This window comes from Neovison vison, chromosome 3 (genome assembly GCF_020171115.1).
Source record: "Neovison vison isolate M4711 chromosome 3, ASM_NN_V1, whole genome shotgun sequence".
In the NCBI taxonomy this organism is placed as follows: Eukaryota; Metazoa; Chordata; class Mammalia; order Carnivora; family Mustelidae; genus Neogale; species Neogale vison.
The window spans coordinates 111903515-111926930 of NC_058093.1; the positions used below are offsets into that span (position 1 = coordinate 111903515).

Genomic DNA, 23416 nt, shown 5'->3' on the forward strand with positions numbered 1-23416 from the left:
ACTCTTCCCATCCTAAATCCCACTAAAATCATAGACTGAATAAGGACAAAAAAACCTTTTTTTGCTTTATTAATTAAATTCTTCTAGAAAACACATTTAAAGATTAATTTTTTATGATATTCCCATAAGGCTGCATTCCAAAACAGCATTAAAGAACACACAGGAAAAACTATATAAAATAAAAGAACTATCTTTCATCTGCACTGATTAAACTCACATTTTTCCCTACAGCAACTATGAATTTGCATTCTCAACTACAGTACTTATCAACATCACAAATACAATGAATCTATAGGGATGCCATGGAGGGGGCCACTAGCAATGTATCTGCAATCTACAGTCCACTTGGGGCTCTCATATCTGACCCTGGTGACTTGACCATTAAACTCTAAACAGATAAGCTAAATGGGTCAGCCATCCAAAGTAAACCCTAAATATGGGTATGTGCTTTCACTAGTTCTCTAATGGGTCAGATGTTATAAAGGACAAAAGCAAGGTGCCTAGGTGGCTCAGTGGGTTAAGCACCAGACTCCTGATTTCAGCTCAGGTAATGATCTCAGGGTCCTGGGATCAAGTCCCATGTCAGGTTCCACACTCAGCAGGGAATCTGCTTGGGGATTCTCTTTCCCTCTCCCCATTTTGCCCCCCTCCCCCCGCTCACATGCACGCATATTCACTCTCTCTCTAAAATAAATAAATCTTTAAAATAAATAAAGGACAAAAGCACCTGAGAAGTCTATGAAAAAACATGCTTATACAACTTAAGAATTAAAACTTTTTTTAAAAAATGTAAACTTAGTTCCTAAAGACAACTATCAATAATCTTCAACTGCATATTCCATCTCGTTGAAGGATGGACAGAATAAAAATGAACATATGCCATACCTGCTACCCAGCTCTATTTAAGTACGGTATAGAAGCGTTTCACAAATGTAAAGGCCTAGTTAGTTTGGGGCCTTAACAGTATAAATTCCTTTAGCACAAGGACACTAATAAGTAACACAGAACATGGCAAAGAGCAAACACTTGGTGAATACTGTTCTGTTTAATGGATGTCATAAGGTAAAAGCTTCATCTGTAACCAAACCTATTAGCTGACACGGTATGCATTCTCTGCTGATTTCTTTATGGAAAATAACTCTTGTTTTAATAAAGGCTGTCAAACACAAATAATGTGAATTCTGGACTAATGTGAATTCTATTATGCAATCCACTTAAATTTACTTAATGTGTACATAAAATTATATTCCCAATTTCTTTTTTTAGCTACTTTAGTCATTTTGTACTATTCCAATTTACCCACTAACCAGGCCTTTTTTTCCTCTTTGGGAATTTTTCTCAAATAGAAATAATAATAAAAATATAATAAATAATTAATAATAGAAAAATAATAATAACTGTCTGGTATCACAGAATAAACATAAAAGGAAAAAGAATATCCTTTCATTTTCCTATCAATTATGAACCATAATAGTATACCCTGTTCCCATCTTTAGTATTCTTTTTAATTATATTTTAAGCACTAGAAAACATTTTAAAGCAATGAAGATTTTTTTTTCCCAGTTTTTCATTTAAGGGGAAAACCTGACTATTTACTTGAACTACATATTCATTAATAATTGGATTGTTTACTTTTCCAAGATATTTACTTTCGGAGTTAAAGACACTAGTTTAAATCACAGTAATATAAACGATGCTGTTCTTCTTCAGTTTGTTAATGTGATATCTTGGCAATCTGGAGGAGTATGTGGATTGGTTGCTTGGACTACCACCTATGGTTCTGATGTGATCCCTTAGACGTTCTAAGGTCACCTATTATCAATTTTACAATGAGAACTAAGAGTTAAGAACAAGTCCCAGCTTCTCTAAATTACATTAAATAAGTCACACATTTTCCTGCTTAGTGAATTTATTCCAACCCCATTCTTGAAATCTATTTCCCTCTACCTTAACATTGATATATTGTCAGTTAATACAAATCCTTTCTGGAAACTAAAAATTGAGTCCCAAAAGCCACTAAATAGAAGAACCTAAATTTGAAAGAAGTGATTTGTTTATGTGATTTTACATAGTGAAACATGGTAATAGCCCATAAAGAGGTTTCCCTCAACTCTAACCATCTAAAATGGGAATGATCGGGGCGCCTGGGTGGCTCAGTGGGTTAAGCCACTGCCTTCGGCTTGGGTCATGATCTCAGGGTCCTGGAATCGAGTCCCGCATCGGGCTCTCTGCTCAGCAGGGAGCCTGTTCCCTCTCTCTCTCTCTGCCTGCCTCTCTCCGTCTACTTGTGATTTCTCTCTGTCAAATAAATAAATAAAATCTTTAAAAAATAAAATAAAATAAAATGGGAATGATCTTAGAAAATCCAATTACCTTGCCCTAACACCACACACACACTCACACTCACTCTCTTTCTTTCTCTCTCTCCCTCGACACTACTAAATAAAGAGAAGCCCAACTAACAAATCCAACAAATCCCAGCTTACATTTTCACACTGTTTCAATTCTGGCAAGCTATAAGTTTACAGAATAATAGTTCTTTTAGAACACAGGGATTTATGCTATACTAGAAAAAAACAGCTACAGAACTGGGATAACAAGCAGTATAAATGAGCTTTTTGCTTGTTCACAGGTCCACAAAACCAAGACTTTATAAGTCCCTCAGCGTTGAAGGACATACATGGAGTTTGTCATGGTTAACTTACAGAAGTCAGTCTCACAGAATCTCTTAATCGAAAGAAATTTTTAAACGTAATCTTACCCTAATGTCTCTTCTAATACATTTTTGCCAAGAGGCCACTCATACAGAATGGCAGAACCACTGACCAGAAATCCTTCAGAAAGCATGAGAAAAAAAAAACTGAAAATGGAGAAATTTTCCAATTTTTTAGAAAATAGAAGAAGGTTCCTCAAACTACAGATTAGTTAGCTTGATGTCAATCCTCAAGAAAACTCAAGAAAAAATTATTTGAAACAAACTGGAAGGAAAAAAAAGAAACAACAATTCTAGGACTAGAACAGATACAATATGAACAAATTATGTCAAACTAATCACATTTTTCTTTTCTTTTTTTTTTTTAAAGATTTTATTTATTCACTTGACAGAGAGAGATTACAAGTAGGCAGAGAGGCAGGCAGAGAGAGAGAGAGGAGGAAGCAGACTCCCTGCCGAGCAGAGAGCCCGATGCGGGACTCGATCCAGGACCCCGAGATCATGACCTGAGCCGAAGGCAGCGGCTTAACCCACTGAGCCACCCAGGCGCCCCTAATCACATTTTTCTTGATAAACCTACTAGACTGGTAGATCAATACAATATTGTAGTCTTAATATATCTTGACATTTTAGAGTTTCCCATGATATAATTTTAGACCAAACAAAAAGAAAGATATAATCTGGTTTCCCTAAAATCATACCATGAAATAAAGAAATCAAATTCAAGCCTGGTTACACAGGAAAAGATTCTAGGAAACACTGATAGGGGAATGGGGAAGTCAGGGAAGGAGGCCCATATAGGGTGTGTTATCCAGCAAGTTACCACTGTGGTTAAGTGGAACCCATCCATCCCCACCCCTCACCCCATTCTTGAGTGTCATTCTCCCATCACCTCCCCAACACCCCAACATGTACTTTTGTGTAGACCCTACAGCTATACCTCTGAATAGCCTTCAGTCTCAGGGGCTGGCAGTTGGAAATAAGGCCAGCACACAGAAATAGTAAGTGCCAACATAGGGCCAGGCAACAAGAGGTGTTCATGGCTAACTGAAAACACAAAAAGTATTTGAAAATTGAAATTTTAAGGTATTACTATAGTATGATACTCATCACTTTGTTCAAAGATATTGTTTGTTTGAATATAGATTTTTACTTTATCAAAATATTTTCTGCTTTCATCTGTAAGTGGTTTCTTTAGAAAACAAATTAGCATACTTTTGCTTTAAATAATAACTCATTTGAGTTATTATTAGGGGCACCTGGGTGGCTAATATTAGAGGCACCTGGGTGGCTCAGTAGGTTAAAACCTCTGCCTTCATCTCAGGTCATGATCCCAGGGTCCTGGGATCGAGCCCCACATTGGGCTCTCTGCTCGGCAGGGAGCTTGCTTCCCTTCCTCTCTCTCTGCCTCCCTCTCTGCCTAATTGTGATCTCTGTCTGTCAAATAAATAAATACAAATCTTTAAAAATAAAAAAAAGCTAATATTAGAAAATATTTTATTTGCACAATTCTTGAACATTTGCAAAGCACTTTCACATGTTTTCTCAAGTTAATTTTTACTAAGCTCTCTACCATTACTCCATTTCCATTGGCACTTTTTCTATTCCTAAAACATAGTAGTCTTTTCTATCTTGGGATCTCTGTTGGCAATTTTCTCAGCTGCTCTTTCTACCAGGAATGTTCTTCCCCTCAAACTATTTTGCAAGTTTGGCATTTCATACCTCAAGTCTCAGTAATTAAATATTACCACCTCAGTTCTTAGTACTATCTAAACAGAACACCTACTTGCCTTGCCTTTATTCTTTTTCACATTCACAGTATTTTATGATGGCCTTCAAAGAATCTCATGTATTTGAATAACTCATTATTTGTCTGCTTCTACCACTTCTACCATAGAGTCTATAAACTCTATGAAGAGCTGCAATTCATAAATCATAGTATTATGCCTGTCAAATTCAACAAGTATTTTCTGAGGAAAACAACAAATTAACCGATCAACCAAATTGGGTCCCTGAAAATTTTAAGATTCAAGATCTTGAGATCTCATAGGATCTGAAAGAAACCTCAGAGATTACCTAATCCAATCTGAGTTTCACAGAAAGTACAAAAGTGGATTTTCCAGAACACAGAGCTCCTCAATGCCAGAGCAAGCCCTGAAGATCACATGTATTGACTCACAAACATAAACATAATGATCTAATCATGTCCTAACTAACACAAAAATAATCCTTTTAAAGTTTTAACTTATCTGACTACTAAAGCTCTATTGTCTCTATAGCCAAGTGTAGAGTATGAGAAAAAGACAGTTCACCAAAAAGTACACACAGTGATAATAAAACATAGATAAGCAGTAAACTTTTTTTTTTTAAGATTTTAATTATTTATTGAGATAGAAACTTGGGGAGGAGCAGAGAGAGTGAGAGAATTTCTAGCAGACTCCCCTCCAAACAGAGAGCCAGACTTGGGGCTTGATCTCACAATCCTGAAATCACAACCTGAGCCAAAATCAAGAGTTGGGCACTTACCTAACTGAGCCACCCAGATGCCCCAGCAGCAAACTTCTAAATAATACATATGTTTCCTGCTTCAATATATCCTCATTCAATTATTTGCACAGTAGCATCTTTAAATGCCTTACACAATGTTAAAAAAAAATTCAATTAGTTAAAATGTACAAATTTACTTTAATATTTTATTTCTCTAACATACCATAATTTTATCAGTCCCTAAATAAATATTCCTAACACAGTCTCTTAGGGGCACCTGGGTGGCTCAGTGGGTTAAAGCCTCTGCCTTCAGCTCAGGTCATGATCCCAGGGTCCTGGGATCAAGCCCCACATCAGGCTCACTGCTCGGTGGGGAGCCTGCTTCCTCCTCTCTCTTCTCTCTGCCTACTTGTGATCTCTGTCAAATAAATACATAAAAAATCTTAAAAAAAAAAAAAAAAGTCTCTTAAATGAACATACTACTTCCCAAAATAAGAGCAACTGAAAGTTAAACTGTACAAGTTTACCTCATTATTGGTATAATGGAGATCCATAGATTGTCCAAAGGCAATTTTAGCCTTAGATCTCAGATCTTCCAGTTTAACTGGTCTGGGGAATTGAAGGATTCTATACAGACAGAATTTTAAGACAATTAATTTTCTTAGGCATAGTTAAGTATAACATATTTAAAACAGTTATCGCTTTGGTAGAGAAATACAAAATAAAGTCTGAAACTGCTTTATGAATATTAAAAAAGCAATTGTAAAATGTTCAATGAAGAAAGTGATTAAAATTAAACTATGTGACTTCTACATAATGGAATGCAATGAAATGGTTAAAAAGAATGAAGTTTATCCTTAGGGATTTAAATTTTGATTTCTGTATCCTTATCAACTCAACATTTTTGATCACCTATATATCATGTAAGTATATACCCCAAATAAGTATTTAAAAATTTTAAATTCTAATATTTCCTTCCTATGAGGTAAAGGACTGGCCTGTACTGCCCATGGGAGGCATGCAGCTAAGCTCAGAGATTTCTATACCAGACTGTAAACTCTGTAAGGGGGAAGGACCATGTCTGTTTCAGTCTTTATTCCTTCACGGACCAGTACTTACAAAACTTAATAAACAGTGTTCAGTAAATGGAAAAAAACTGAGGAAATATCCATAAAAGAACAATAAATAGGGGAAAACAGGATGGAATATCTGGTATAACCCATTTTTGTAGACAATTCTGTGTAAAGCACATTTACATCTTCAGGTTATAGGACTTATGAGCCTTTTTAAAGTCCTTAAAATGGATAGCTCTTTCATTAAATGAATTTAATGAGACACTAATAACAGAAATGAAATCCCATCTTCTTTAACTCCTACTAAACTTCGTTAGCAATTTTGTTGTCAATTACCACCACCACCCACCACCACTACACTAAGATAGAGATACCCAGTAGAAGGCTAGGCTTATACCTTTGCTGATTAATTTATAGCCATCATTCCAACTCTCTTTCTCAAAGTTACTAATTAAATACATATCATATGATTGAGGTCTCTCAAACAAAATTATGAATGTTAACTCCATGTACATAAATTCTATGTATCTGAAGGAATTATACAATTACAATGAGGAGAAATATATTTAATTTCCTCCAAGTAAAAATAAAAGGAACGGTAATATTTAAAGGCTGCATTATGCAATGACCTTTTTTATTTCTTAAAATAAAAACATTAATCATTTCTAATGTTTAACCTAAATTCTGAGAGATTCTATTTGAACTCTAAGTGCATGTCATACATTACCAAGGACTATTCCACTCTCAATTTGTAAGCCATGAATCTGCACTAAAGTCCAGAAAAAAAACCCTCATGGCTTTAATTATGACTCATTTGATTAAATCAATAAACTTAGATGTAATGTTTCCTTCCTTACCTTTTTTCCCCTCTATGTTCAAATTTGACTCGAACATCATTCTGTAATGAAACGATAAATCATTTCGGAGATCAGATAATATTTCTAGAATTTCTAGGTCATTTTTTTTTCTTAGTCACCCCTTTCCTGCCCCCCACCTTTGTCACTCATTTAAAATAGAGGAGGGGGAAAGGATGTTTCATTTTCAGTGTGAACTCCAATTAACTGATTGTGTCCACAAAAGAGCCGACCTGAGAACTGTGCTGTTGAATCTGGGCTGAAAGCAAAGAACACCACAATCTCTTGGTGTTAGCACCAAGGGTATGAGACACTTGCTAGTCTGTCAAAGGGAAATATAGAATACTATATTCCCACTTTTTGTGTTGAACATCCCAAACAAATTTTATTTATAAAAATCAAAATAATGCTCATTTATAAATACAATACACAATTTTAAAATAAAAACAATTTGCTTATCTTAAATGCTTTAAGAATGGATGAAATATCATCATTAGAGAGCAATTACCACATTAAATGAAACTCTAGTATACCCATTTGGGAAAAAAAAATGTATAACAAACAACAAAATATTTGACTTAAAAGTGTAAACGAGAAGACACTTTAATAAACCCTCTCTAAGACCAGGATATTCATGACAAATAACTCATTTAACAACAATATGTATTTATTAAAATATTAAAACAAATACCTGCTTTTTTGGTGATGAAGCTTTTGTTTTTCTGGTTTCCTGTAAAGATAATGCTGGTCGACTGGCTTTATGAAGAACAGCCAAATCTTGCATGATTGAGTTCAAAGCTTGCTGATCATCTGAGTATTTTAAAAATAATATATACACAGAATTGTAATTTCAATATTTATTTATAAAAGATATCAAACACAAAATTGATCATGAAATTTAATGCAAAATGCATTAATTTAACACAAAAAATGCATCAAGGACATTTTGAATGCCTACACTGATATTTTGGTGAAATAAAATTTTAATTATTTAAAAACTGAAGACAAATAACATTAAAACTGCCCTAGACTCAAGTACTAGTTTCACACTAGGTGTGACATTTACAGGCAAAATAAAGCCATTCTGATTCTTCTAACAATGTAACATCTGAATATAGTGTCAAGACAGTCCCATCATAACAAATTACTTTTTATGACTCCTAAATAAAACATCAGTAGAGGGGCGCCTGGGTGGCTCAGTGGGTTGAAGCCTCTGCCTTCGGCTCAGGTCATGATCCCAGGGTCCTGGGATCGAGCCTCACATCAGGCTCTCTGCTCAGCAGGGAGCCTGCTTCCTCCCCTCTCTGCCTGCCTCTCTGCCTACTTGTGATCTCTGTCAAATAAATAAATAAAATCTTTTTTTTAAAAAAATTCAGTAGAACACCTAAAATCTTAATTAAAGCAAGTTGGGTGGGGGGAAAATAAAGACTTTCATCATTATTTGGCATTTATGTTCAAAGTACAAATTCCTTTTAGAGTTTTTCATCAGTACTTCAAGGGAGAAACAAAAAGCTTTATCTGTGGATAATGACCTAATGGTATTTGGAAGTGCTTTTCTGAATTTCCTCACCATGAAGTTCAACAAGACTACAAACATTTAACAGACTATTTAATGATCTCAGCCATTAACAAGTTAAATGGTAATAATGTAAGAAAAATGTATTCCTTAGAAAAAATGTGGTGAATCCTTAAGTGGTGAACCCCTAAAACTGAGTGAAAGGATCATGAACCATAAACTTTAAATTTCTTCCAAATATATAAATTTCTTAATCATGAATCTCCAAGTAATAACAATTATATGCACTCTGGAAAAGTTCATGCCTGGCTTAAATCTCTTATCACATTTATATATGCTAAGTTCCTTGTTTAAAAAAAATGAGTACATTTTTTCTATTATAGATGTAAAAAAGTAAAGAGGACCATTTGAATAAAAGTAATTTCTTAGTGAGATGACATACAAATGAAGGGCAATTTAAAAGTCAGGTTTCTTCAACTAGTATTCTCTCTGGACATCAGAATCTAAGTAAGTCCCAATCTATTTTAGCAGTTTATTTTGAATGTCCCTATTAGGATATCCTGCATGACATGGTCATTCCAAATCTGTAAGTTAACTCAAAAAGTGTTTTAATCAAAACTCTATTAAGTAAATAAATATAAAACATTATACAAGTCTACAGCATAAAACTTCTTTATAAAAGTGTTCTTCATGCACACAGAGAAAAATTTTTCTTCCCCATTTTATCCCTTAATTACAGACAAAAGTTGCTTTTGGTTTGAACTCACCCATCACGGCAACCAGCTCAACAATTTGAAAATTAAGAAAATGGTTCTTCCATCAGCATTCTTTACTTCCTGAGGAGGAAAAAAGATGAACACATTAGTAATAAAAAGAAATAGAAGAGGCAGCCACACACAAAAAAATCAGAATAAGGTGTGCTTGGGTGGCTCAGTGGGTTAAAGCCTCTGCCTTCAGCTCTGGTCATGATCCCAGGGCCGTGGGATTGAGCCCCACATGGGGCTCTCTGCTTGCCAGGGAGCCTGCTTCCCTTCCCTTCTCTCTGCCTGCCTCTCTGCCTACTTGTGATCTCTGTCTGTCAAATAAGTAGATAAAAATCTTTTTTTAAAAAAGTCAGAATAAATAACACTAATGAGAAAAATACAATATTAATACTTTATATATTTTACTGGGGAAAGGTGCTTTATTTTTGCAAGATAATTATTGAGAATGAACTAATAAGGATCATTATCATAGTCCATATTAAATTTAACTCAGTATTTTTCAGGCTCCTGTCTAAGCTAGAAAAAACAACAGAATTTTTCAAAGTCAAAAATCTTTATTTCTTCCCCTTGCCCAAAGTCGAAAATCTTTTCTTTTTTATTAAAAGGTTTTATTTATTTATTTGGGAGAGAGAGAGAGCAGGGGAGGAGATGAGGAAGAGGTGGAAAGAATCTCAGGCAGACTCTGCGCTGAGTGCAAAGCCCAATTTGAGACTTGCTCTCATAACCCATGAGATGACAACCTGGGCCAAAACCAAGAGTTGGACGCTCAACTAAACCACTCAGGCATCCCAGCAAGGTCAAAAATCTTAGTAATAACCCCATAAATTCCTACAGGGCAGATATAAAATGAGTAGAAAAGGCCATTACCTTTAAAGACAAAAAAGGAGAACATTAAAAATACAGTAAATATCTACAAAAATTCTCTTCCAAGAAAGAAGAAAATGTCAGAATCAACTTTTTCAGAACTCTGGAACTACCCAAAAGGCTTGTAGCAATCTGAGCAGCATTTAACAATCTTAGTAAAAAGAGAGCCTCTGACCGTCCCTATTTGTATCTCCCACCCTTACCCCTGGCTCCAAAATAGCAATGTAAACCAACAGTCTACAGTCATTGTGAAAATAAGCAGCCTGACTACCACTGGAGAGGGTAGAATGGAATTGGAACTTCTTCAAAATCTGATTCCAAAAAAAAAATGCCATATAACCTATCCAGTGGTTGTTCAATAGACCCAACTTGAAAGGCAGAATTTATTTAACTTGACTAAAGTTCTTCCAGTACAAAGAGCTTGGAGTGTTTGATGAAATGTAAAAAGAATTGCTGCATATCTAAACGGTCTGAGAGAGGGGAGAACTGTTGGGGCAAACAATAGGTTTTAGCCAAGTTGAGGAATGAGATTTCAGAAAGGAGCTCTGAATAGCTCTAACAGATTCCTGGGACTCAAAGTCACATATATGCCCAGAACTGTTGCAAAATAAAGAAAGGCCAAAAACGGCCCTAGGCTTCCACCTAACAACTAAACTAACTTCAATGACCATATACAACACAAAATACAAACTTTAAACAATTAGTGCCCAAAAGTCACTAAAAAGTAAGAACAATTAAACAAAACATACTGGAGTTGGAGAAGAATCTGATTTCCAGAGGTAGCATACTGTTTTTTTTTCTTCAGAAAAAATTATGAGATATATAAATATAATATGACCCATACACTGGAGTGGGGGAGGGATGAGCAGAAACTGACTGTAAGGGGAGCCCAAATGTTGAACTACCTAGACAGAGATTAAATCAGCTATTTTATGGGGGCCTGGGTGGCTCAGTGGGTTAAGCCTCTGCCTTCCGCTCAGGTCATGGTCTCAGGGTTCTGGGATTGAGCCCTGCATTGGGCTCTCTGCTCAGCAGGGAGCCTGCTTCCCCTTCTCTGCCTACCTGTGATCTTTCTCTCTGTGTCAAATAAATAAATAAAATCTTTAAAAATGTTTTAAAAATTTTAACACAGAGAGAGAGAGGAGAAGGGAGCTGAGGGAAATTGGAGGGGGAGACAAACCATGAGAGACTGTGGACTCTGAGGAACTGAGGGTTTTGGAGGGGAGGGGAGTGGGAGGTTGGGTGAACCTGGTGGTGGGTATTATGGAGGGCACATATTGCATGGAGCATTGGGTGTGGTGCATAAACAATGAATTCTGGAACACTGAAAAGAAATTTAAAAAATAAATAAAATTTTTTAAAAATCTTAATAAAATAAATAAATCAACTATTTTAAATATGTTCAAAGAACGAAGGAATGTATGAGAATGATAATTCATCACAAAGAATATCAATAAAAACCCAAAAACTTTAAAAAGAAACCAGACAGAAATTTCAGTTGGAAAACATAATATCTGAAACCATTACGCACACCAACTTATGCATAATGGGAGTCCCAAAAGAAGAGAAAAAGAAAGGCGCAGAAAGAATATTTAAAAAAATAATAGTGAAAAACTTTCTAAATATGGTAAAAAACAACTTACACATCCAAGAAGTCCAACAAACTATAAGAAGGATAAAAATCAAAGTGATCTACACCTAGATACATCACACTCAAACTGTTAAAAGATAAGGAATCTAAAAGCAGCAATAAAGTAGGAACTCATCATTTACCAGGGATGCTTAACTGATTTTTGTTGATAACATAAGAAGGCAGAGAGCATTGGGTAACATTCAGAGTACTGAAAGGAAAAAAAAAACTACCAATCAAAAATTCTATATCCAACAAAACCATCCTGCAAAACAGAAAAAAAATTAAGACATTCCTACACAAACAAACACAGAGAATTCATTACAACTAGACCTGCACTATAAGAAATACAAAAAGAGTTCATCAGGCTAAAATATAAAGGACACTGGATGGCAAATCCAATCCACATGCAGAAAGTAATGGTAATTAATTACATATCTAAAGATAAAAAAAGACTGCAAAGGGGCTCCTGGGTGGCTCAGTGGGTTAAAGCCTCTGCCTTCGGCTCAGGTCATGATCCCAGGGTCCTGGTATCGAGCCCGCATCGGGCTCTCTGCTCAGCCGGGAATCTGCTGTCTCCTCTCTCTCTCTCTCTCTCTCTCTGCCTGCCTCTCTGCCTACTTGTAATCTCTGTCAAATAAATAAATAAAATCTTTTAAAAAAAATGCAAAAATGTTTTTTGTTTCTTTTCATTTCTTCTATATGTGAATGTAATAGGTACAAAAATGGTCCACCCCAAAGATGTCCATATCCCATTTCCTAGAACCTTTGCAAATATATTACCTTACATGGCAAAAGGATCTTTGAAGATATGATACATTAACAAATTTAAGATGAGAGAATTATCCTGGATTACTGGGGTCAGACCTAACATAATCACAAGGATCCTTATAAATAAAGGAGTAAGTAGGAAAGTGAATGTCAGAGTGATGCTGCATAGTAAAGGCTTGACCTGTCACTGTTGGCTTTGAAGATGGACCAGGATAGCCATGAGCTAAAGAATACAGGCAACTGCTAGAAAGTGAGAAAGGCAAGAAAAATGGATTTTTCCCCTTTAGCCTCCAAAAGGAGTCTGGCAGAGTCTGGCAATGCTGACACCTTGATTTTTAGCCCAGTGAGACTCATTTCAGACTTCTGACTTCCAAAACTTTAAGACAATAAACTTAGGTTGTTTTAAGCCACCAAATTTGTGGTAATCTGTTACAGGAGTATGGAGCGAGTACTTAAGACCACACCCAGTTTCTATGACTTGCCAGAGAACTCAGCTGACTCAGCAATACAGTTCACACTAACAAGCTGTAATTTATTATGCCAAAAAGATACAGGGCAAAATCAGCAAAGGGAAAAGGCACATGGGACAAAGTCCAGGGAAGGTTAGGGCTAGCTCTTAAGGATCTTTTTTTAATAGTCACATCGGACACAATTCCTCTTGCCCTCCACCCAGCCATGAGTTATGACAACACATGTAAAACATCACCAATCAGGAAAGATTAGAGACTCAGCACCAAGGGTCTTATTAGGAGCTGATCAATAGGTATCCTCTGCCTAGCACATACCAAAATTCCTAACTCCCAGAAGAAAAGCAGGTGTTCAGCATAAACTATATTGTTTGTATAAGGAGCTTAGGCACGGTGAATCATTATTATCATTTAGGCAGTTGTGGACCCTAGTAAATTCTCAGATGCTAACCAAGGGTGGACCTCTTAGAGCAGTTCATTCTAAGGATACACAGTGAGGCCCACTATGTTAATTCTCTTCTACACAAGCAACAATAAGATATACACAGGTTTTTTTTAAAACTGCATAGAGCAATAATATAAAGTGTTTTGTTGTGCACATAATATGTAATAATACAATTTGTATAACGACAGCAAAAAGAATGGAATTACATTAAAAAGTGTATGTATACCACTATAATTAAGTTGGTATCAACCCAAACTACACTGTTTTAAGTTATTAATTTTAATCCCAAGTCAATTCTAGAAAAAAGTTGCAAAAGGAACAGAAGAAATAAATTAGCATACAAGAAAATATCTAACACAAAAGAAAGCAATAACAGAAAAATGATAAAGACCTAACACACATAAAACACAAATATAAAGTAGATGTAATTCTACCCATGTATAATTACATAAGTGGAATGAACAAACCACTTAAAGAATAGAGATTAGCACAACAGACTAAAAAGCACTGATCCAACCATACGCTGTCTACAACAGACACACACTTCAGATTCAAAGGCAAAACAGAATGAAAGTAAAAGGATGAAAAAAGATACCATGCAAGCAGGAGCCTTCAATCAAGGACCTTAAATCAGTAATCTAAACACCTACCTTAAGACCCTGGAAAAAGAAGAGCACTGTAAACCCAAAGTAAGCAGAAGGAAGGAAACAATCAAGATTAGAGTGGAAATAAACTAGGAAATAAAAACACAATATAAATTTTTAAAATCAATGAGACAAAGCATTGGTTTTCTACAAAGAGAAAATTAACCAACTTTTAGCTACATTAAACAAGGAAAAAAGAGAAAAGATACAAATAACTAAGCTCAGGAATTAAAGACAGCATTACTACCAACCTACAGAAATAAAAATAAAAAAATACTATGAACTATATTTCCAATGAATTAGATCACCTGGATGAAATAGACAAATTATTAGAAACTAACAAAATTAACCCACGAAGAAATTTAGAAATCAGAATTCAATATAAAAACTAATGAGACTGATTTAGAAATGAAAAACTTTCTGCAAATAGAAGTCAAAACCAGATGCCTTAAAACATTTAAGGAAAAATTACTACTAGTTATTAAACGAGAGAGAAAGAGTAGTGAAACCAAGTATTACTCTGATAACTAAACCAGACAAAAACATTACAAGAAAACTAGATACTCAAGTGAATATAAATATAAAAATAAAAGTCCTCAACAAAACCTAGAAAAACCTAATCTGGAACATGAAAATAAAAAAGAGATTATACACTATGAATATGTGGGATATATCCCACAAGAGCAAAGCAGGTTCAGCATACAAATATCAATGTAACAAATAATATTAATAGAATATAGGACAAAAACCAAATGATCATCTCAACAAAGAAAATGCATCTGCCAAAATCCAACTGCCTTAAATACTCATAAGATTAAGAACAGAAGGGAATTTTCCTCAAGTTGATTAATAACACCTATGAAAAAGCCACAGCTAACATCATACTTAATGGTCAAAGACTAGAGGCATGCCCCCGAGATTAGAAACAAGACAAGGATGGCCAGTCTTGCCACTCCTTTTTAATACTGAACTGCAGGTTCTATTCAGAAGCTGAGGCAAGACAATGAAATAAATGGAATCCAGACTCGATAAGAAGTGAAAGCATTCCTATTTGCAGGTGATGATGTTGTATAAAAAAAATTATAATAAATTCACAAAAACATTATTGGAGCTAATGAACAAGTTCCACACAGTTGCAGATGGAAAAGATTTTTAAAAAATCAGTAGTATTTTTACATACTAGTAATGACTTTATGAAAATGAAATTAAAAATAATTTCCATTTGAATATTACTCAGCCATTAAAAAGGATGAAATTTTGCCATATGCAACAATGTGGATGCAGCTAGAGAGTATAATGCTAACTGAAATAACTCAGAGAAAGACAAATACCACATGATTTCACTCATATGTGGAATTTAAGAAACAAGACAAAGGAACAAAGGAAAAAAAGAAAGACAAACCAAAAAACAGATTCTTAACTATAGAGAACAAACAGATGGTTACCAGAGGAAAGGTTGTGGGTGGGCCCGAGGGATGAGTGAAATAGGTGAAGAGGATTATCCTGACGGCCACTGAGTAATATACAGAACTGCTAAATCACTACATTGTACACCTGAAACCAATTTAACACTGTATGTTAACTATGATAAAAGTGAAATAAGAATTTTTTAAAAATCACATAAAAAGTAAGTCCTACTTACCAAAAAGAATAAATTACTTAGGAATATGCTTTTAGAAACACAAGTCTTATATACACTGTTTATAAAACATTATTGAATAAAATTGAAGATCTAAATGTACAAAAAGGCATCCCACACTCATGGATGGAAGACAATATTTTTAAGATGGGAATATTTCCAAAGTGATCTACAGATTCAATGTAATCTCTATCAAAATTCCATTGGCTTTTTTTGGCAGAAATGGGAAAGCTGATTCTTAAATTCACATGGAACTGCCAGAGGCCCTGAAGAGCCAAAACAATATTGAAAAGGTTGGAAGATTCACATATCCGGATTTCAAAGTTTATTAAAAAGCTACAAAATCGGGGCGCCTGGGTGGCTCAGTGGGTTAAAGCCTCTGCCTTCGGCTCAGGTCATGATCCCCGGTCCTGGGATCAAGCTCCACATCGGGCTCTCTGCTCCGCAGGGAGCCTGCTTCCTCCCCTCTCTCTCTCTGCCTCCCTCTCTGCCTACTTGTGATTTCTCTCTCTCTGTCAAATAAATAAAATCTTTAAAAAAAAAAAAAAGCTACAAAATCAAAACAGTGGGAGTACTGACATAAGGATAGAGATTGACGGCATAGAACTGAGTCCTAAATAAACCCGAACATCTATGGTCAAATAATTTTTGACACAGTTGTCCAGACAACAGTGCATGAACAGTCTTCAGTAATGTCACTGACCTGGATATTCACATATGAAAGCATGAAAATGGACTCCTACCTCATATAATATGCAAAAAAAAATTTTTGAATGGATCAAAGACATAAATGTAAAAACTAAATCCATAAAACTCTTAGAAGGGAATAGAGGTATAAATCTTCATGACCTTGGATTATGCAATAGTTTCTTAAATGTGACACCAAAAGCAGAAGCAACAAATGAATAAACTGGTTTTCATCAATGATAAACATTTTTGTGCATCAAAGGACACTATATCAACACAGTAAAAAGACTATCCACAGACTGAAAGAAAATATTTGCAAATCATATAGTTGATAAGGGACTAGTATACCGAGGTATATACCCAAGAATACTAAAAACATATAACCACATAAAAACATGTATGCTAATATTCAAGCATTAAAGAGTCCAAAAGCAGAAACTCAAAAGTCCATTAACTGATGGATGAATAAACAAGTAATATATATCCATACAACAGAGTATTAAGTCATTAAAAGGAAAGAAGGACTGATACCTATTCCAACATTGATGAATCCTAAAACATTATGCTAAGTTAAATAAGCCAGATACAAAATGTCACATATATATGACTGCATTTATATGAAATATCCAGAATAGGCAAATCTACAGACACAGAAAGATTAATGGTTTCCCAGGATGGGGTTATAGGAAATAGGAAATGACTGTAAGTCATAATATGTTCTGGAATTAGTAGTAATGGTTATACAACTTTGTGAATATTTTAAAAAATATGGAGTTATATGTATACTTTTTAAAAAGTGTACTTCATGGTATATGAATTATATCCTGGAAGAACAGAACAGAGGAAAGGGAGAGAGGGAGGCAGAAAGGGAGAGGAAGAAAACAGATAACAGAAGTGGGAGATTCTGTTAATAACTAGAGATCATTTGCCCATCTAGAAGAGTAACAGGTACTCAGCTCCAGTCAACATATGTCTACAAGAATTCATGCTCAATTATCATCAAATATGCTGATTTTTTCAAAAAGCTCCAAATTTTAAAGTGAGATATCCTCATTTTCAAGTATTAGCAGCTAATTCAAATTTTTTTTAAAAATTGTGTGTATTTTTGTGTTTTATGCTGCCACTTTGCAACCACTGACATTATTTTAGTAATTCTCTACTGGGGGTGGCATACAAACAGAGTTTGAAAAAAATTAAACATTACAACTGCTTTAATTTCTTCTTAGTTTTAGTATTATTTTGAAATGCAAATAACAGTAAAGAATTGTCAAAGAAAATTTTAAATATATATTAACACATGGAATATAACAAAAAACATAAAAATGCCCTTTATGTCACCTTGGCAATACTATACTCAAGGGCAATTACTATGCTACCTCAGTTTTTACGGTATTTTAATTAAGGCAAGTAGATGGCTAAATTTTAAATAGCTGAGAAACAAAGATCTAGGCTAAACCCCCTATTTAATAAATAAGAAATCTGAGGATCAAAAAGGTAATATAATTTACCCAAAGTCATAAAGCTGCACAAAGTTAGGACCTGAATGCTCATTTCTTATTTCTCACTCAAACTTTCTACATGGGGCACCTGGGTGGCTCAGTCTATCAAGCCTCTGCCTTCGACTCAGGTCATGATCTCAGGGTCCCGGGATCGAGCCCTATGTCAGGCTCTCTGCTCGGTGGGGAGCCTGCTTCCACCACCATCATCACCCCCCCCCCCGCCTGCCCCTCTGCCTGTTTGTGATCTCTGTCAAATAAATAAGTAAAATCTTTTAAAATAAACTTTCTATAACATTGTGTATGTAACTCAAATTCACCTTTCAAAAACGCTAGCATGGGAAATTCTCCTACCCCATATATGTACATAGAGAATGTCACAGAATGGTTGAGGAGGGTTTATTCAGTACATTGTCTTTCTACAAATTCAAATTCTCAAATGAATTTTTTAGTTTTTAACTTAAAATGTTTAAATCAAATCTTGAGTAACCTCAAAAATAAAGTATTATGAATACAAAATTTTTTCCAAAACATCCCTTTCAGGAAAAAAAATTAAAATTCCCCAAATCACAACAGTTAAGTCAAAGAGGCATAAATCTACTAGAAATCAGCTCAAGGCTGCACTTTTAAACAACTATGATACTTTGACCAATATTCTGAGGCTAAAACTGGCAAAACCATGAAAATAACGAAATTAAGTACACAGCAAGTTAATAGAAAAAAACTAAACAAAGGTGAATTACATCTGTACCTGAAAGTTCTTATCCACAACTTATTTTTGTTTGTAATTTTGACATATATTACGATAGATTAGTTTTGTCTGTTCATAAATTTCATATTAATTAATTCACATAAGACATACTCTTTTGTATTTATTTTCACTCCATATCTGTTATGGCTCTGAGATTCTTCCCCATTACCCATATGAGTATTTTGTTCATTTTCATTGCTGTGTAATATTCCACTATTTGACTATATCTCAATTAATTTTACCCATTCTATTACTGATGGACATAAATACTGCTTTCAGCTTTTGACTATTACAAATACTACAGACCTCCTTGAACATATCTTTTGGTGAACACAAACACATATTTCTGTTGGATATACACCCAGAAGAAATTGCTAGGTCACTAAGACATATATAGTTAACTTTAACAGATATGGCCAAGTGCTTTTTCAAAGTTGCTGTTAATCTATATACTCCCACCAGCAATGTAAAAGAGCTCCGGTTTTTCCCAGTCCTCACTGATCCTATTAGTCATTCAGGTGATTATGTAGTATCTCACTACCATTTTAATTTACAATCACCTGATAATTAATGATATTGAATACCATTTCAAAATGGCATAAAGAATTGAAAAAGCATGATCCTATTATATGTTGTCTATAAGATCAAATGACACAATAGGTTGAAAGTGAAAGGACAGAAAAAGGGGACGCCTGGGTGGCTCAGTTGGTTAAGCAGCTGCCTTCGGCTCAGGTCATGATCCCAGCATCCTGGGATCGAGTCCCACATCGGGCTCCTTAACTCGGCAGGGAGCCTGCTTCTCCCTCTGCCTCTAGCCTGCCACTCTGTCTGCCTGTGCTTACTCTCTCTCTCCCTCTAACAAATAAATAAAATCTTTAAAAAAAAAAAAAAAAAAAAAGAAAGAAAGAAAGAAAGGACAGAAAAAGGTATCCCATGCAAACAGTAACCAGGAGAGCTGGAGTGGCTACACTAATATCAGACAAAATAAACTATAAGTCAAAACTGTTACAAGACACAAAGAAGGGCATTAAATACTGATAAAATGGTCAATTCATGAAGAAAACATAACAATTATAAACATATATGCATCAAACAGCAGAACTCCAAAATATATGAAGTATGTACAGAATTAAAGAGAAATATGTACCTACACATTAACAATTGAAAGCTCAATATTCCACTTTCAATAATAAGAGCAACCACACAGATCAACAAGGAAACAGAGGACACGAACAACACTACAGACCAACTGGACCTAACACACCTATGCAGAACACTCCATTCAAAAACAGCAGAATATATATTCTTCTCAAGTCCACAGGGAACATTTTTCTGGATAAACCATATGTTAGACCACAAAAAAAGTCAATAACTTAGTAAGATTGAAATCAAAGTACCTTTTCCAATCACAGTGGAATGAAACTACAAATAGCAAAAGGAAAACTGGAAAATTCACAAAGATGTGGAAATTGTACAGCAAATTCTTTTTTTTTTTTTAAGATTTTATTTATTTGTCAGAGAGAGAGAGAGGGCGAGAGAGCAAGCACAGGCAGACAGAATGGCAGGCAGAGGCAGAGGAAGAAGCAGGCTCCCCGCCGAGCAAGGAGCCCCATGTGGGACTCGATCCCAGGACGCTGGGATCATGACCCGAGCCGAAAGCAGCTGCTTAACCAACTGAGCCACCCAGGCGTCCCTGTACGGCAAATTCTTAACCAATGTTTCAAAGAGGAAATAACAGGGAAATTAGAAAATATCTTGAAAAAGATGAAAATGAAAACACCATACCAAAACTTATAGGATGCAGCAAAAGCAATACTAAAAGAGAAACTTACAGCTATAAATACTGAAGTAAAAAAAAAAAAAAATTCAAAACCTAACTAGTTTTGTTGACTGATTCTTTGGCTGTGCAAATTTTTTATCTTGATGAAGTCCCAACAGTTCATTTTTGCTTTTGTTTCCCTTGTCTTTGGAGACAAGTCCAACAAGAAGTTGCTATGGCTGAGGTCAAAGAGGTTGCTGCCTGTGTTCTCCAGGATTTTGATGGATTCCTGTCTCACATTTAGGTCTTTCACCCATTTTGAGTTTATCTGTGTATATGGTGTACAGAAATGGTCCAGTTCCATTCTTCTACACTGGCTCTCCAATTTTCCCAACACTATTTGTTGTAGAGACTGTCTTTTTTCCATTGGATATTCTTCCCTGATTTGTCAAAGCTTAGTTTGCCCACAGAGCTGAAAGTCCATTTCTGGGTTTTTTATTCTGTTCCACTATCTATGTGTCTGTTTTTGTGCCCGTACCACACTGTCTTGATGATTACAGCTTTGTAATAGCGCTTTAAGTCCAGAATTGTGATGTCACCAGCTTTGGTTTTCTTTTTCAACATTCCCCTGGCTACTGGGGTCTTTTGTGATTCCACACAAATTTTAGGATTATTTGTTCCAGCTCTGTGAAAAATGTTGATGGTATTTTAATAGGGGTTGCACTGAATGTATAGATTGCTCTGGGTAGCATAGACATTTTAACAATATTTAACATTTAACAATATTCTTCCAATCCATGAGCATGGAATGTTTTTCCATTTCTTTGTATATTCCTCAATTTCTTCCATAAGTATTCTGTAGTTTTTAGAATATGGATCCTTCACCTCTTTGATCAGGTTTATTCCTAGGTATCTTATGATTTCTGGTGCAACTGTAAATGGCATCGATTCCTTAATTTTTCTTTCTTCTGTCTCATCATTAGTATATAGAAATGCAACTGATTTCTGTGCATTAACTTTATAATCCTGCCAACGTTGCTGAACTCCTGTATGAATTCTCCCAGATGTCCAGTGACAGATGAATGGATAAAGAAGATATAGTATACACAACACACACACACACACACACACACAGAGGAGCATTACTCAGCCATCAAAAGGCTGAAATCTTACCATTTACATCAACGTAGATGGAACTGGAGGGTATGATGCCAAGCAAAGTAAGTCAACCAGAGAAAGACAATTATATGGTTTCACTCTTATGTGAAATATAAGAAATAGCAGAGAGGATCATAGTTCCCCTGAATGGGAAGAAATCAGAGAGGGAAACAACCCATGAGAGACTCGTAGCTACAGAAAACTGAGGGTTGCTGAAGGAGAGGTGGATGAGCGGATGGAGTAACTGGGTGACAGGCATTAAGCAGGATGCATGATGTGATGAGCACTGGGTGTTACATGCAATTGACTAATTACTGAACTCTACATGTGAAACTAATGATGTGCTATATGTTGGCTAGTTGAATTAAAAAAAACCCTAACTGTACATCTTAATTAGTAAAATAAAAACAAACTAAATGTAAACCTTATCCTTATAGAAGCAAAGAAATAATAAAGATTAGACAAGAGATAAAACTAGAGAAAAGAAAAATAAAGAAAAATCAATAAAACCAAGAGTTAGCTCTTTAAAAGATAAACCTTTAGCTAAGACCAAGAAAAATACAAAAGATTCAAATAAACTAAAATCAGAAATGAAAAAGGGAACATAATGGAAATAAAAAACATGTGGGAGCAGTATGAACTGTACATGAAAAACTGTATAACCTAGATGAAATGGACAAATTTCTAAAAACATAAAATCTACCAAGGCTGAATAATGAATAGAAAATCTGAACAGACCTATGATCAATAAAGCTATTAAACCAGTAATCATAAAGCCCCCAACAAGAAAAGCCAAGGACCAGATGATTCCACTAATGCATTTTATCAAACACTGACAGACTGTTTCTTCTGAAACAATTCTTCCAAATTCTGAAACATTCTTCCAAAAAACTGAAGAGTAAGGAGCACTTCCTTACTCACTGGATGAGGCCAACATTACCCTAATACCAAAGCGAAACAGACATTACAAGAAAACTACAGACCAATTACTCCTTATGAATACTGTAAAAAATTCCTCAACAAAATACTAGCAGACCAAATTCAGCAGCATATTAAGAGGATTATATACCATAACCAGTGGGATTGATTACTGAAAGGCAAGGACAGTTCAACATACAAAAAATCTATTTTATATGTCACTAACATAATACAGGGGAGAAAACATAAGATATCCTCATGTCATACAGAAAAAGCATCTGACAAAATTCAACATCTTTTCACGATAAAAAACACTCAAGAAAGAAGCGGTAAGAGGAAACTTCCTAAATTTAATAAAGATCATATATGTAAGAAAAGCCCACACCTAATATCAAATCCAGTAAACAAAATGAAAAACACTAGAAACGGTAAATACAAGGGTAAGTTTAAAGGTTGTATTTTTTTTTTGTTTTAAAATTTTATTTATTTGTCAGGGAAAGAGAGAGAGAGTGAACACAAGCAGGGGAAGTAGCAACCAGAGGGAGAAGCAGGATCCCCACTGAGAAGGGAGCCTGATGCCGGATTCAATCTCAGGATCCTGGAATCGTGACATGCACCAAAGGCAGACACTTCAACGACTGAGCCACCCAGGCATCCCTAAAATGTTTTTTAATTCTCTTAAGCTCCTTAAGAAACATGATTGTAGGGGCGCCTGGGTGGGTCAGTGGATTAAGCTGCTGCCTTCGGCTCAGGTCATGATCTCAGGGTCCTGAGACTGAG

At 35.2% G+C, this 23416-nt stretch overlaps 1 protein-coding gene across 1 annotated transcript in view; it reads right to left on the reverse strand.

Moving 5' to 3' along the window:
* Positions 1–23416, reverse strand: part of MAP3K2 (mitogen-activated protein kinase kinase kinase 2) — an 86429-nt gene that overhangs the window by 30577 nt on the left and 32436 nt on the right. Inside the window, exons 2-5 of the mRNA XM_044242695.1 lie at positions 9411–9479; positions 7819–7937; positions 7131–7171; positions 5728–5827 (exon numbers count right to left, since the gene is read on the reverse strand). Of these exons, the coding sequence (XP_044098630.1) occupies positions 5728–5827; positions 7131–7171; positions 7819–7937; positions 9411–9414 (264 nt within the window). The 5' untranslated portion in view covers positions 9415–9479. The remainder of the gene's footprint in view (positions 1–5727; positions 5828–7130; positions 7172–7818; positions 7938–9410; positions 9480–23416) is intronic.